General features: G+C 28.4%; 1 protein-coding gene across 1 annotated transcript in view; it reads right to left on the reverse strand.

The window, feature by feature from the left end:
* Positions 1 to 15,789, reverse strand: part of CCDC102B (coiled-coil domain containing 102B) — a 620,750-nt gene that overhangs the window by 551,725 nt on the left and 53,236 nt on the right. The window contains 1 exon segment of the mRNA XM_074279195.1: positions 11,344 to 11,452. Coding sequence (XP_074135296.1) covers positions 11,344 to 11,452 — 109 coding nt within the window.

Genomic DNA, 15,789 nt, shown 5'->3' on the forward strand with positions numbered 1-15,789 from the left:
TGTCAACAATATATCTAAGTCAAATTATTGCTATCAAAATTGCTATAATGTACTTGTTGCTTATTATTGCTGTTTGTGAGTTGGATTTGAGTGAAGGAGGCCTTTGCACGATAACTAGCCTCATGTTCTCCTCCAGAATCATCTGGGTTCAGTGGCCAGATATAAATAAGGAAGACTGGAAATAGCTCTGGATGCAGTGGGAAGCTAAAATCTCTGCTTGACCGAGGCAGCAATCCATTTAGTGATTAAGGCTAGGTGCAGATTAGACCAAAGATGTACCACAGAAATACCAAGTTACTAAGTCATTAAATGCTAGAATTATCTGTGTAGTGTCAAACAAGCACAGACAGAACAGTAAAGAAAAATTCTTAATATAGTATCAACTGCAACATGGATATTATGTTTCAAAGACAAACATCTCTGCTGTTCAATATCTATGCTTGCTGTTTTTTTTTTATAATACATGTTCTTATTAAATTATTAAATTTTTCTTCTCAAAATGTCAATGATTTAATTTAAAAAACAATTTCCCTCTGAGAAATATTAGCAGTACAAATACTTAAGTTTTGCACTTTCAAAAACATGTTTCTGGCTCTCTCTCCCTCTCTCCCTCCCTCCCTCCCTCCTTCTGTGTGTGTGTGTGTGTGTGTGTATGTCTTTCTTCCCCTAGTGCTTAGCCAGGAATTTATTTTTTTAATAGACTCAGATATTTCAAAGACTTAACTATAGTTATGGTCCCTATAAGACAAAGGTTAATTATTTAGATCTTTTGGGGAAAAAAATGGGAGTAAAAAGGGAGAGACATCCTAGGGAGTAATCAATGAACCAAAATGTGTCATGAAAACTTTTTCTATTGTCAATCACTGGTGTATAAGACTTTGGGTTACTTCATTTCATCTCATTTTTCAACAGCATTGCATAAGATATGTACTGTTTATAAAGTATTCTAGCAAAAATAGCTTTGGTACTTTAGTGAGATTTGATCCTCAAAATTTTATTCATTTGCATTTTTAAAGTTGATGTGAGTTACATTTTTGTAATAATTATGTAGATATGTGACAAATCTTTGGATGAATTCTGAGCTTTCTTGCTATTAATTTACTGCCTTATAGAATGGTTTTGTACTCTAAATATTTTAAGGATCAGTATTCGATGAATCTTCTAGTCACTGCTCATAACAGTACCAGGACACAGAATTAAAAAAAAAAAAAAAGACACAGTGTTACTTGAAAGAAATATTTTAAAGAGACCTTGGAGCACACAGACTAGAGCATCTTTGTTTTCTTATATGCATAAAATTCTATTTTATCATTTATTTGCTGCATGACTCAGATATTTAAGTTCATTCTCTAGCTTCATTCCTCCAACTTCTGTTTATTGAAACCATCTATCTAAGAGCAGCTCTTGCTGTTGCTATCATGGAAATTATTGATAGTAGAGTACAAGAGGTTAATTCTCAACCTCAGTAGGTTGTAGGTTCTCTGTTTTATTAAGTAGTTAAGCCTGTTGTCCAGCTCAGCTTTATTGTATTTATTTTTGAAATGTTGATATCAAAATGTAGACAGTTTATATCACCTAATACTATAATCTCTGCAATTTGAAATGAAGAAATTTATTGTCTTCTTTAAAGAATTGGTGGTACTTAAAACGAAAAGCATGTTTTTAATATTTCCATAAACGATAAAGAAATAAGAGTTTTTCAAACCAGTACTAAAACATTTTCATAGAACAATGATAACATAGAAAAACAAACCTTAACAAACTGATATTCATTATTTGTAGGTCTGTACTGCACACCAGTGGCAATACCAAGTACCTGCATGTTTCTTTCTGAATTAAATCTTGTGGTAAATTCTGACCTAAACATTAAATCGTTTTTAAACTAAGATATCAGTTATGAAAATAAAATGCAAAATACTTTGTGTCCTGTACAATATTTGCTTTATCACAATCTGACAAATATGATTGTGAAATCATGAGAATATGTATTTGTGTGTATGAAAGAGAGAGAAAGAGAGAGAGAGATTCAGAGAGACAGAAAGGATGAAGTTTCATGAGGCTTTTAGAAGATAGAATAAATTATTAGCTCAGTAATGATTATGTAGCTATAAAAAAGATGTCAGAAATGTAGCATACTAGATGAAATTCTTAGCTCATTATAATCCTCTTAATCCTCTCAGTGAATTTTCCAGAGGGAAGTATTCTCAAATATTCAAATTGAAGATTTATTTCTTTATAAACTTAAAAGATCTTTAATATAGAGTTTGAAGAGAGTTGAAACATGCTAGCTCTGTCCAAACATCTTAGAGATGAGAAAACTGAAACCCAAGGAGACTGGGAATTTTGCAGAATTATACGTTGAAAGCATCAGAGCCAAACTGAAAAAAACAGGTCTTCTGACTTCAAAGCTTGCTGACTCCTGTACTAGAGAATTCCTTTGACCAAACCCTACATATGATTGTAACAAATGCTGATTCTACTGATGGAGATGCTATTCTTCAGTGTGAGGTAACAGGAAAAGGTAATAACTCTAACCACAATTACCTGTAAACCAAAAATGCCCTTTATTTTGTGGTTGTAATTTGTACTAGTAATTTGTATCATTTCCTTTTGTGACTATATCATAGCCTCATGTTATGTTTGGCAATCTCATTTCTCATTACAAACTTCTGTGATAACTAGGCTGTACCAAAACATTGGTCAAGTAAGGTGACCTTGAAGTAATTCATTATTTTATTCTGTCCCTATGCAACCTAACCCTCCATAAGAGCATGATCGCTTGTTGTTTTAGTGCTAGTAAGTTAGCTTTCAGAAATAAATTGTCAGTGATAGTCATCTCCAATGGGAAAATTAAATTAAATTAAAATTAAATTAAATAATTGATGTGAAATAACTTTAGAGAAATAAACCATTATGGAAATGTAAAACAGGTACAAGTATGGCAATATTAATAATATTTCTTTAATTATGATGGTGTCTGAAAGTCTTAAGGAAGTTTAAGCTTAATTTTCATCCTTCCTAGCCTTTTCGATGGTTTTTGTTTTTATTATTTGCTATCATCTACAAGTCTTCCAGAAAATATACTACCCTGTTTTCTATGTCATTGTTAATATTGGCTCAATGGAGTGACAAATACTCTTAGGTGAGCAACTTATAAATGCATTATTTTTAAATTATTAAAGAATTTAAAATATTAAAAGTATCCAAATGTATAGGGTATGGATTGTGCAGAATCAATGTTAATGTCAAAAAGAAAAATAAATAAGTACCTACTTAGCATTGATCCAAAGAATACTATGAATCCATGTAATATGACTTGCAATATATCATCGATAATGAAATATTACTAATAGAAATGATAATGACAGCTGATAGTAATTAAGACAATGAGGTATGAGAGACAAATATCTTAAGGAATAGAAGAATTTATTACATAAAAACATTAGAACACAAAGAAAGATAATTTTATTGTTTCCATCTGAAATAAATATAAGAATTTGAACTGAATTTATGGATCTAGGATAATATATAAATCATTTACAAGAGATACTTTGTGAGGACTAAATGCAGTTTAGCAAGTGGGGAGTACAGATTTTGTTGTGTAAATCAAAGTAAAAACAAACCAAAATGATAGATTATTGAAATGACTATATCTGTGGTGAACATATGAACCTCCAGGGTCCAAATTCACCACTCCAAAGGATCTGCTTTCTTCAAAATTATGAATGATTTTTTAACTGCCAAATCCAATACACATTCTCATTTTTCATTCTTCTCAAACTCTCTGCAGCCTTGGACAACATTAATAATTCTCTTCTTCCTGATATTCTCTTTTCTCTAGGTTTCTGGGAAATCATTCTCCCCATCAATCCTTCTCCTGCTACCTATTCTTTTTTCCTGGATCCTCATGCAAATTATGTCCTCTGATCATAGGTGATGCATATGGTTCTGTCCTTTATTCCTCTGACTCTTCCCTCTTTACTACTTCACTTAATGACTTCAGTTTACATAAATTTAATTACCATCTTTATGCTGATTATTCTCATATCTACCTATCCTGCTCTAACCTTTTTGCTGATTTCGAATCTCATATCTCCAACTGCCTTTCAGATTGCTCAAATTGGATATTCAGTAAACATCTTAAACTCAATATGTCCAAAATTGAACTCATTATGTTTCCTCTAAATCTTTTCCTCTACCCTTGTCCTACTATCCCTGATAGTGAAATCCCAGTCTTTCAGGCTGACAAAGGCTAATAACAATTTCTCCCTCCCTCCAACTCTCTCTCTCCCTCCATATCTCTCTCTCTCTCCCTCCATATCTCTCTCTCTCTCCCTCCATATCTCTCTCTCTCTCCCTCCATATCTCTCTCTCTCTCCCTCCATATCTCTCTCTCTCTCTCTCTCTCTCTCTCTCTCACACACACACACACACACACACACACACACACACACACATCTGATTTATTGCCAAGGCTTTTCAATTTCACCTTCGTAACATTTTTTGAATATGTTATTTTCTCTCCTCTGACTTTGCTACCACTTTAGTACAGGCTATCAGTAACTCATAACTAACCTATTGCAACAGCTTAACAGCTTCTGGTAGGTCTGCCTGTTTCATGGCTCTTCCAGCTCCTAGCCATCCTCCATTAAATCAACAAAATGCTTTTCTTAAATATAGATCTGACTACCACACATTCTCATTCTCATTCTCTCTCTCTCTCTCTCTCTCTCTCTCTCTCTCTCTCTCTCTCTCTCTCTCTCTCTCTCTCTCTCTATTCAATTGGCTCTATATTCCTTCAAGATAAAAAACAAAATGTTTTGTTTGACCTTCAGAGTTCTTTCTAACCTCATCCTCTCCTACATTTTCAATCTTCTTATTCTTCATTTCAGTACCTCAATCCAATGATACTTACTTGCCAGTTGTCTCATTAATAAAAAAAAAAAACTTCATCCATGATTCCAGGCACTTTCTCTAGCTATTCCCCATGCCTGGAATGCTCTTTTCTGTTTTTCCTGATGATCAGTTGACTTCTGTTAGGTAGTACCTAACAAAAAGTTCAACTTATACAGAAAATTCTTCAATCTCTTAATTTTAGCTTCTTCCCCTTTTAGTTATTTTCTATTTATCCTGATTGTAACTTTCTAGCATATATATATATATATATATATATATATATGCTAGAAAGTTACATATATATATATATATACATACACAATTATTTTTCTCATTATCTCACCCATAATATGGTGAGCTTCTTTAAGACAAGGACTGCCTTTTATCTCTTTTTAGAACCTCTGAATTCAGCATATTTAGTGGCACACAATAGTTGATAAATGTGTATTGACTTTACTAATTGGTTGACTTCATACAATCATATTTCAATATGGAATTATTAAAACAGGAGATGTGGAATTTTAAAAATAAATAAGTATAATGACATCTCTTAGTTGATCATTCCCATTTCCCCTATAAACACAGAGTTCATCTTTAAAAGCAACTGTCTTTAGAAGCTTTTCTAGAACATTTTCACTCTCATTGCCTCTGTCTAGTTTTACTATTTCCATTCTAGTTCTAAGAGATAAGGTTATGGATGTCTTAGTCTACAGCAATGACACCAGAATATATATTTGGAGAAACATGCTCCTGGAATTAGTTGTGTTTTCTATTTCTTATAAAAGTTTTCACATACTTTAAGTTTTATGTTAAAGATAATTATGGGAAGAATACTTTTGTCGTGGAAAACAATTTGTGACATAAGATGAATTAAATTCTAATGTCATCTCATTTTAGTAACATATATTGTATTGATATAAAAGAATAAATAAGCTAGCTAGAAAAGGATGACTTTTCTGATATTTCTTTCTGATATCTTTTCTTTCAGCTAAATTTTGACTTGGGGGAATATTAATATCAATTGTAATGTATATATATATATGTGTGTGTGTGTGTGTGTGTGTGTGTGTGTGTGTGTATTATGGTTTAGTTTAAATGGAATTGAGTAATGAAATTTCAACATTAGAGCTAGAAGATATAATGGAAATAATTTATTATACTGTATAAAGTTTAATAAACAGGGATCTTAGTTACAAAGAAGAAAACTAATATCCAAGGTCACAGACCTAATTGGAAAGTAAGCTAATAGCAAGACACAATTTTCCTGATATAAAATTTAGTGATTATTAAACAAGTCATGTTTATTCATAGTACAACTCAATGAACTCAGAATTCATTTGTTGATAAAATCATAAAGACAAACAGATAAGAAGGAAGACTAACAGACACAACATGGGAAGAAAAACACTAATAATAGTGACAGTTTCCTTAATTCTACACTAAATTAATTTTAAAATATTTCTTTTTTGTATATTACTTAAATTTCTCCCTGAATCATTTGCTCTCATTCCCATATATTCATCCCTTATAAGAATAATTGTTAAACAATTGTTAAAAAATGATCAAAACACCAAATATCTGACATTTTATACAATGCTTCACATTTGTGAATTGCCCATTTCCGAAAAACAAGTAGGAGAGATATCTTTTTTTATTGCTCTCTTCTTTGGAGATAAATTTCTTCTACACAATTGCAGAACATCCATTTTCAGTTGCTTTGTGGTCCCTATTCTTTCCATGTACATTGCTGTACTTATTTTGTATGTTCTCAAAATGTTAATTTCACTCTGTACCATTTCACATAAATCCTTTAATGTACTACACAATTCTTTTAGCCATTCCCCAATCATTGGGTATCTGTTTTGTTTCCAATTTGCTGTTCTTCAGGAAAAAAAAAAAAAAAAAAAAAGTTTGCAGTAGATGTATTGGCGTGTGTGTGATCCTACTTTTATTTATTTGTATCACTGACTTATTTGGGATACACCAAATAGATCAAAGAATAAAAACATTTTTATCTGGTTATTCCCATAATTTCAGTTTTCTTTCAAAATGGTTGCACTATTTTATAGCTTTTCTAAGAATATCACTAATGTTCTTTTCTTCCAAAATTGGACTACCCCAACATTAAATATTTCCTACCTTTGATAATCTGCACATTTGCAGGGTATGAGATGAATGCTCATACTTTCGATTTACATTTTTATTATCATTAGTGATTTGGATAATTCTTTCATAGTTTTTTTAAGAGTATGAAATTCTTCTTTTGGAAATGGTTCAATCAATTTACCATTATTCTATTAAGGAATTTTTTTTTTGTTATTTTACTTTTGTACTAATTGTCTATGTGTTTTATGTATTAAGCCAATGATTAGTAGAGATATTTGATTCAAAAAACTTTTTTTTCCAGCAGTCAACAACTAGCCTTCTTGAGCTAGATACATTATTTTCTGTTTGTGTGTGCAAAAGTTTTTCCAATTCTTGTAACCAGCATGATCTATTTTTTCTTTTGTAATGATTTTCATTCCTTCTTTGATTAGAAATGTATTTCTTGCTCTTAGCTTTAAAAATGTATGAGCTATGTATTTTTAATATCTTATAATATAAACGTTGATATTCCAGTAACTTATATAATTTGAATTTATTGTATTAGTATATTCCTATTTTTAACAGTATGTTTTTCAGTTGCTCAAAAGTTGTAATCAAATAGGGATTTCTAAGATAATTTAATTTTTTTCAGCTTTACTGAGCACCATGTTATTGAATTATATTACATTTGTTTTTCTATTGTCAAGTCTTTCCTATTAATTTATTTTCATGGTTTTAATTGCTACCAGATGATTTTCAAAATCACTGCTTTCTAATATTTTATTAATATTATTTTCATTTAAAAAAAAAAAAAGCTTCCCTTGCTAGATCCCTTGTTACTCCAAAAGAATTTTTTAATTTTATCAATTTTTTGGAAGTATCTCTTTGGTAAATTGACAGGGTTCGCATTAAAATGGATAATGTCATTTTTACTGTAGCAACATGGCTTACCTATAAGAATATTATGAAATATTTTAAAGCTTTTTGCTTTAATTATTCTTTATTTTAAAAGAGTATCTTAAATTGGATGTATACAAGTAGTTACCATGCTTTGGTAGCTGAACTCCCAAAATTGTTGTGCATTTTATAATTATTTTTTTCACATTTTATAGTCATCATTTTATTCTTATCTTTCATTATTAATTATGATAATTTGCAAAAACATGCATTTATGGTAAAATTCCTAACTCAGATAAAATCTACAACTCTTATCTGCATTGCTTTTATAAATTGATTTGCAATAGCAAAATATATTAACTTTAAAGTCTTTGCTCCACACATTGGATTTCAAAACAGAAATATTTTAAGGGATATTTTAAATTGGATCTATGCAAGTATTTATTATGCTTTGGTAACTGAACTCCCAAATATGTTGTGTATTTTATAGTTATTTTGAATGGAATTTATAGTAATATTGACCAATAGTTCAATTTTATTTTATCCTTTCCTGATTTTGTTATAGAATTATATTTGCCTCACAAGATAAGTTGAAAAGGTGTTTTCTTTCTCAGTTTTACAAAACAATTTTTCTACTATAGATATTAAAAATATTCAAAATTTTGAAAGATTTATCCTGTGAATACATTGGGAATAGGAGTTTTATTTCTTGTTTTTCCTTTTTCCTTTTGTACTTCTTTTGTATCTAATAGCATTTCCTTATCTGAGATAGGATTATTTAGGATACCTAGTTGGTTTTCTGCTATTTTTCAGAACAAATTTTCAAAACATCTATAATTTTAAAAGTAAACCTATTCTTGGCATATAAATTTGATTAGTAACATGATAATTTTGTATCTTCTAGAACTATTAAAATATCACCTTGTTTTTTGTGTTTTGATTTTTTTTGGACAGAGTTTTTTGTCTTCTCATTAATTATATTGATTTATGGTTCAATTCTGTTAAATTTTCATAAAATTTAGTTCATGTTTTTGTAGCCTTTTGGGTTTTTGACATAAATGTCTTCATTATTTTTCATGTACTTCCCTTTAGGATAATTTTGAGTTTCTTTGTTGGATTTTAATTTTAAATGCATATTCATATCACTTCATTAATTTCTCCTTTTCTATTCTATTATTGCATGTTTTGGGAACATATTCTTCCTCTACTTTAACTGTACTCCCCAAATTTGGTATATCATATGAACATTATTATAAACTTTCACCAATCATTAATTCTTATTTGTTCTTTGTTCATTATTGAGAATTTCATTTTTAAGCATCTAGGTGTTTCACATACTTGTACTCTCTGTAATATGATTTTTTATTATGCTCAGGTTTATAAAGGATAAATTGAATTTTTCTCTCCATTTTATATTTCTTTGCAATTCCCTCACATCCTAACTTATTATCACTTTTGGAATACATTTCATGTAATACTGAGAAATATGTACATACATTATCAATGTCAATGAAAAGAGTTCATAAGTATTTTCTATCTTGTTTCTCCAGAAATTTGTTCAGTTTATATTTTCCATCTTGATTGTATATAAGATTTACCTAACTCTGAGAAAAAAAATAATTAAAATCTCCTATTATTATTGTTACTATCTTAACCTTTCTTGCAATTTGTTAAATTTCCTTAAGGATCATAGATGAAATAATGTCTGAAACATGGAAGTTAAGTGTTCATTTCTTTAAGTCCCTTTAAGCAAAATTTTATTTTCTTCTCTATATTTATATTGTATTTTTCCTTTTTATATAATCTAATATAAAGTGTGCCTTTTTAAAAAACTTACCTTCAACTGTAAATTTTGTTCAACCATTTGTTTATAATATGCATGTGTGATTTTTAGGGAAATCTTACATGGCTTTTTTAAATTTCAAATCTATTCATCTTTAAAGCTATGAGTTAGCTTTATAAATTCCTTCATATGGATCGTAAGTATTAATTTTTCTTAATTAGAATTTTTTCATCTCCTTCTTCTTTTAGGTTAGCTCTTTGTTTCCATAATAAGTTTGATTGGTGTAATTAAGTCAACTCAATTCCTATAAATCATTTTCAATGTATCCTTTTTATTCCATAAATTATTTTCTTAGTTTTAGAGTTTTACTCATGTTTCTTTTTCATTACTTTTTTTAGTTATCTAATTCTTATCATTTTCCCCCTTCTGAACTTTTTGATGAGATAGCATTACCAAAGAGAACAAGGAAAAGAAATCTATCTGTTCTGAACTTTCATTTATATATATATATATATATATATATATATATATATATATATATATATATATATATATATATATATATTTATTTATTTATTTATTTGTATAGTTATATGTTTGTATACTATATGTAGAAATATATCATATGTGTATATGTATGGATACATATATAACATCTACATCTCTTTATATTTATCATTAGATATAATTTACACAATTTTTATAGTAGCAAAAAGAATCAAAAAAGTAGTTTCTCATTGATTAGGAAATGGCTAAATAAATTGTGAACCATGAATACAAAAAATAATGAACATGACTAATCCAGAAAGTCTTCAACTAACTGATATTAAATAAAGTAAGCAAAGAGAAGAAAAATAATATGCACAAAGACTAAAACAGTGTCATTGAAAATAACAAACTAATAAAAAAATTAATACAAAATTAAAAAGAAAAAGCTTAGTTTCAAAGAAGGTATATGAGAAGAAGTATACTCATTTGTTTGGAGAGCATGGCTATTAGGATTCACAGGTATAGAACATTTCATTAATTGTCAGATTTTTCTTGATATATTAATCAATTTTATTGATTTTATTCTTCTACATTTTTTTCTCTTTAAGAAAATTTTTTTTATATCAAAAGGCCCTCTGGAAGGGTGAAGAAAAGAATAAAAATGTAGATGATGTAAAAAAGATGTCAAAAGAAGTTTTTAAAAGAAATTAAAGATTTTTAAATACCAGATTTATTTGTAATAGCAGTATTTTATAGAAAGGATATAATAGTAACAATAATAATTATTATTATTTCTATCATCCACAGTACTGACTTTTCAGATCTTTCTCCTTATGTAATCTACCCCTTTATTTTTCTACTGAGTTTCACATCTTATAGGCCTCGGATATGCATTACATAATTAGATACCCATGACAGTATTGTAGAAAGACAAAAAAAAAAAAAAAAAAAAAAAAAAAAAAAAAGTATGTTGATTTACCATTCATAATAATAACTTTTTAGGGATTTCTTCAAGATGATTTAATTTCTACCCAATGTATTCATTGTGTATATCTAACATGTTTTTTAGCAGCCCTGCTGTTCTAAATGACTTCTTATCTACTGATCTTCATTTGGCAAATATTATGAATATGCCACTAATGAGAACAATTATAACTTTTTTTGTAGCTAAAAAGAAATTCATGCCTACGTACCTGGTTTAAATTAATCTCTTTTGATTCTTTCATTTCTTCATACCTGCATTTCCAAAGAGACAATGCTGACGCCAGTAACGCAACTTCTTTTTCCAAACGTGAACGCATTCTAGGAATTTTCAAATTAAAACATTTTTAAGATCATTATAATTGAAACAAAATCTCTCTAAATATAAACTTATTGCCTCCCTGCTTCTATTCAGCCATAATTAAGTGAAATTCTAAGACTAAAGGACAATTAGTTAAGCCAGAAATTTAAGAACAAATTGTGCATACCAACAAAGTCAAAGATTAAAAAAAAATCTGTATAAGCAAAAATATTTACAGCAAAATATTTTGTGACACTGAAACACTGGAAGCAATGTGAATGCTTATCGATTTGGAAGTGATGGAAGAAATAGTAAAATATTATTGTGTATTTAAACACATGGGAAATTCACTGAAATATCAAAAGACTTTTTTTGAACTGTTGCAAATCAAAGTAGACAAAAACAAGACAAGGTAAGCATAGTGAGTATAAAAGTGCAAAAAGGTAACTAATTTCAAAATAAATATTGAATCTAGAGGATAGGTGGAGAAGACACATAGAGGGAAAGTTGCTGTTTTAATTAGGGGTTTTTTTGACTATTTTTTTTGTTGTTGTTCAAAGAATAGTTCTGGGATAGGGAGTTATGGAGTAGGCAGGAAAACCATATGGGAAAAATAATCATAATAAATAAAATATAAAGATATAACTAAATTTTAAATAAAAAACAAAATAAAAGAAAATCTTACAAATAAATGAATAACCATTAGACAATAGATGACAGATAGAAAAATAAATATATTGATAGATTTTAGACTTTTATTGGACTATTTCCCCTTTATAACTTTTCTATTATACATTGTATCACTGAGACTTAATGTTGTTCCCAAGATTCTAAGACCTTGCAATACCAAAAAAAAAAAAAAAAAATTTAAAAAACCCTTCAGATAGATAAATGATAGATAGATACACATATCTTCACATACACACACACACACACACACACACACACACACACATTGAATTATTTTTAATATCTCAAGATACATTCTGCCTACAGAGGATATCAAGGTCAAAAGATTGTAACACTTTCATTACTTTTTTTCATAAAATTGCAAAATATTTTCAAAATTGTTGAACCAATTCATAGCTCTAGCAGTGTCTTTGTGAACCTGTCCTCTCATAGTATTCCAATATTTTCAATTAATAATATTTCATCATATTTGCCAGTTTGCTAGTTATAAAATGAATCCATCAAATTGCTTTAACTTAATTTTCTTATTAGTGATTCAAAATAATATTTCCCAAAATTAATAATATGTTTCAATGTTTTTATAGAGAACTTTTCTTTTAATGTACTTTGGTAGCTTATCTATTGGAGAAAGGTTATTCTTGTTATATATTTCAGTTTACTTCTACATTTTTTGTCTCAGAGATCATTATCAGAGATATCTGATATAGAATCTTCCTAATTTCTCCTTTTTATCATAGCTTAATTGATTTAATTTATGAAAACAATCTTTTCTATTTCAGGTAATAAAAGTTGTCCTTTTTGTCTTTTATGTTCTCTCCTCTTCCTTGTTTAGCTAGTCATTCAGCTTCAAGCCATAGTTGCAAATGATATCTCCTTCAGTTATATTCCAATTTTTTGCTGTAAAAGGTATATATTCCTTGACACTTATGGGATTATCATATAATATGCTATATGCTAGTCTATACCTATTTTTGCAAAAACACTTTCTGTTTTTCCCCAGCAGTTTTTTTTTTTCAAATAGTTTTAATAATTGGGTTTGTTGAATTCTGTTTCACTAAATGTGTTAGTTTGGGATTCTTGCCTATGTAATTTATCATTCTTTCATATTATACATTTCACAATCAACATATTGTCATATATGTTTAACTATTGGCAGTTTTCATGAATATTGCTTTACAATAAACTCAGAAATCTGAAAGTGCCATTCTTTTCTTTTTCAGTTTTTACTTTATTCAATTTATTTGATATTCTAAATAATTGTCCTTATGAATATTTTATATTGTTTTGTCTTAACAATGTTATTTTTTATTGATATAACATTAAAATTTGGTTTAATTCATGTAGCATTAATATGTAAATTAATATATTAATATATCAGCATGATATAATAATGAATGTGATTGTTTCTATTATTTTTATTACTTTAGTTCTTTAAACATGTTTATAAAATTTTAAGTATTTCATAATAAACTGATTTCCAAATAGTTAATGTATTTTCTAGATATCTTGAGTATTTTAAAATTTTTCTTTCTATCATTTCCTCTGTATTTTTATAATTGCTATTCAGATATGTGATGATTTTTATTATTTTATTTATCAGTAAACAATGAACAAACAAAACTCTGTTAAATAGTTATTATGTGTTGATTCCTGTACTGGAGATAAAAGAAAGGAGGAACAAATTCTAATAGGATAAGAAGAAAACAAGTAGTTATACATAGTACATTAGGGTTAATCTTAAAAAGAAAACAGTAACATTAAAGGGAATTAGGAAAGATTTCTTAAAGAAGGTAGGATTATAGCAAAGACTTAAAAGAAACCAGGAATTCTATATTTAAAGATAAAAAAGAAAGTATTCTAAATATAGTGAATAGCTAGTGAAAATGTATGGAATTTAGAAATGAGGTGTCTTTTTGCAAGGTATAGAAAAAGGATGAATGTTACTGAATAATAGTTTAAAGGGAAGGAAGCTAAAAAGAAAATGAAAAGGTAGAAGGTAAAGAGGAAAGGGAAGGGGAAGAGAGAAGGGAAAGAAGATAAAGGAGAGAAAAAAGGGAGAAGAAAAGGCAAAAGGGGGAAAGGGAAAGGTAGAGAAGAACAAAGGACTAAACATTTTAAACATTTACTATGTGCTAGGCACTGTGCTGATATTATCCCAATTGATTTTCAGTATAATCCTGTCATGTAGGTGTTTTTATGATCCTTATTTTATAGTTGAGAAAACTGAATCAAAGATAAAGTGACTTTCTCAGAGTTATACTGCTATTAAATGTCTGGGTTTAGATTTAAATTCCTAAGATCCTAATTCTAAATCCCTATGTTTTATTCACTTTGTTTTTTAATTGCCTCTAAATAAGATTTATTAGAATTATAAATGTTGTCAATTATTAAATTTGGTAACTCTCTGAAGTTTTCTAAATGAGCCACATTGAAGTCTGGAATTTCATGAAAATAAAAACAATCTCTTCTTCTATACTATTTATGCCCCTAATTTATCTTATTATTCTCTTTCTCTTTTTTAAGAGGCACTATGCCATAGTGGCAAAGAGAAAGAGTGAACAGTAGATAATGGATAGAATACTTCTATCCTGAATTTGAATCTGGATTCAAGTAATGACCATCTGTGTGATCCCAAACAAATTCAATTTCTTTCAGTTTCAGTTACTCATCAATAAAATAGGGTAATATATCTCAATGAGTTGTAAAGACTGATAAAATTATAACTACATCTATCCATATGTTACTGTATCTACATATATTATATAACACATAAATGTATATAGAGCATTTTGCAAATTTTATACTACATAGGTATCATTTATATAATATATAAATATTAACAATTGTAATAAAGGATGGAGAGCCAGTCTCAAGTTAAAAAGCTCAAGGTTCAAATCCTATTTTTACAAATACTGTCTTTGTGATCCTGAGCAAGTCATTTAGTCTATCAGAGACAAAAGCAAACTATCTAAGACCATGAATTGCAGAACAATTATCAACCTATATGAAATTAGAGAATGTCCTCATGGGAAGTTCCCCATATTAATTTTCTCTTCCAGTTTTCAAAATTATGAAATAATTGTGGATTTGTGAAATTCAAAATTATGAAATAATTGTGGATTTGTGAAATAATCTTCCTTTCTTTTTCTAAAGCCTCCTTATGTCAAAATTTGTTTTCTTTCTTATTGGAATTTTAAAACTTAAACATATTCTATAATGTGAAGCAAGCTTCCTTTTGCTATTGTTTTTGTTGGAGCTGATTTATGAATTCTTTAAATATATTATATACACAAACATCTATATATGTGTATATGTATATATATATATATATATATATATATATAAATAAATATGGAGAGAGAGAGAGAGAGAGAGAGAGAGAGAGAGAGAGAGAGAGAGAGAGAGAGAGAATAAAATTAAGAGTAATTTGTATTCAAAAGTTCTGAGGAATTTTATTATTTACTCCTGTCTAGGATAAGGCTTTTTCTTTGTTTTGGTTCTATTCTTTATTTTTTTTTCCTTTATAAACTTTATAATTTTCTTTGGCTTATACAAAACTGATTTTTTTTAACCTAATAATCTTTTGTTGTTGTTGTTTTTTTTTTTTTCTATTAAATCTTCCACCAGTTAATATATTTTTTTTTTTTTTTGTATGATATCTTCCATT

The sequence above is a fragment of the Sminthopsis crassicaudata genome, chromosome 1, assembly GCF_048593235.1.
Source record: "Sminthopsis crassicaudata isolate SCR6 chromosome 1, ASM4859323v1, whole genome shotgun sequence".
Lineage (NCBI taxonomy): Eukaryota > Metazoa > Chordata > Mammalia > Dasyuromorphia > Dasyuridae > Sminthopsis > Sminthopsis crassicaudata.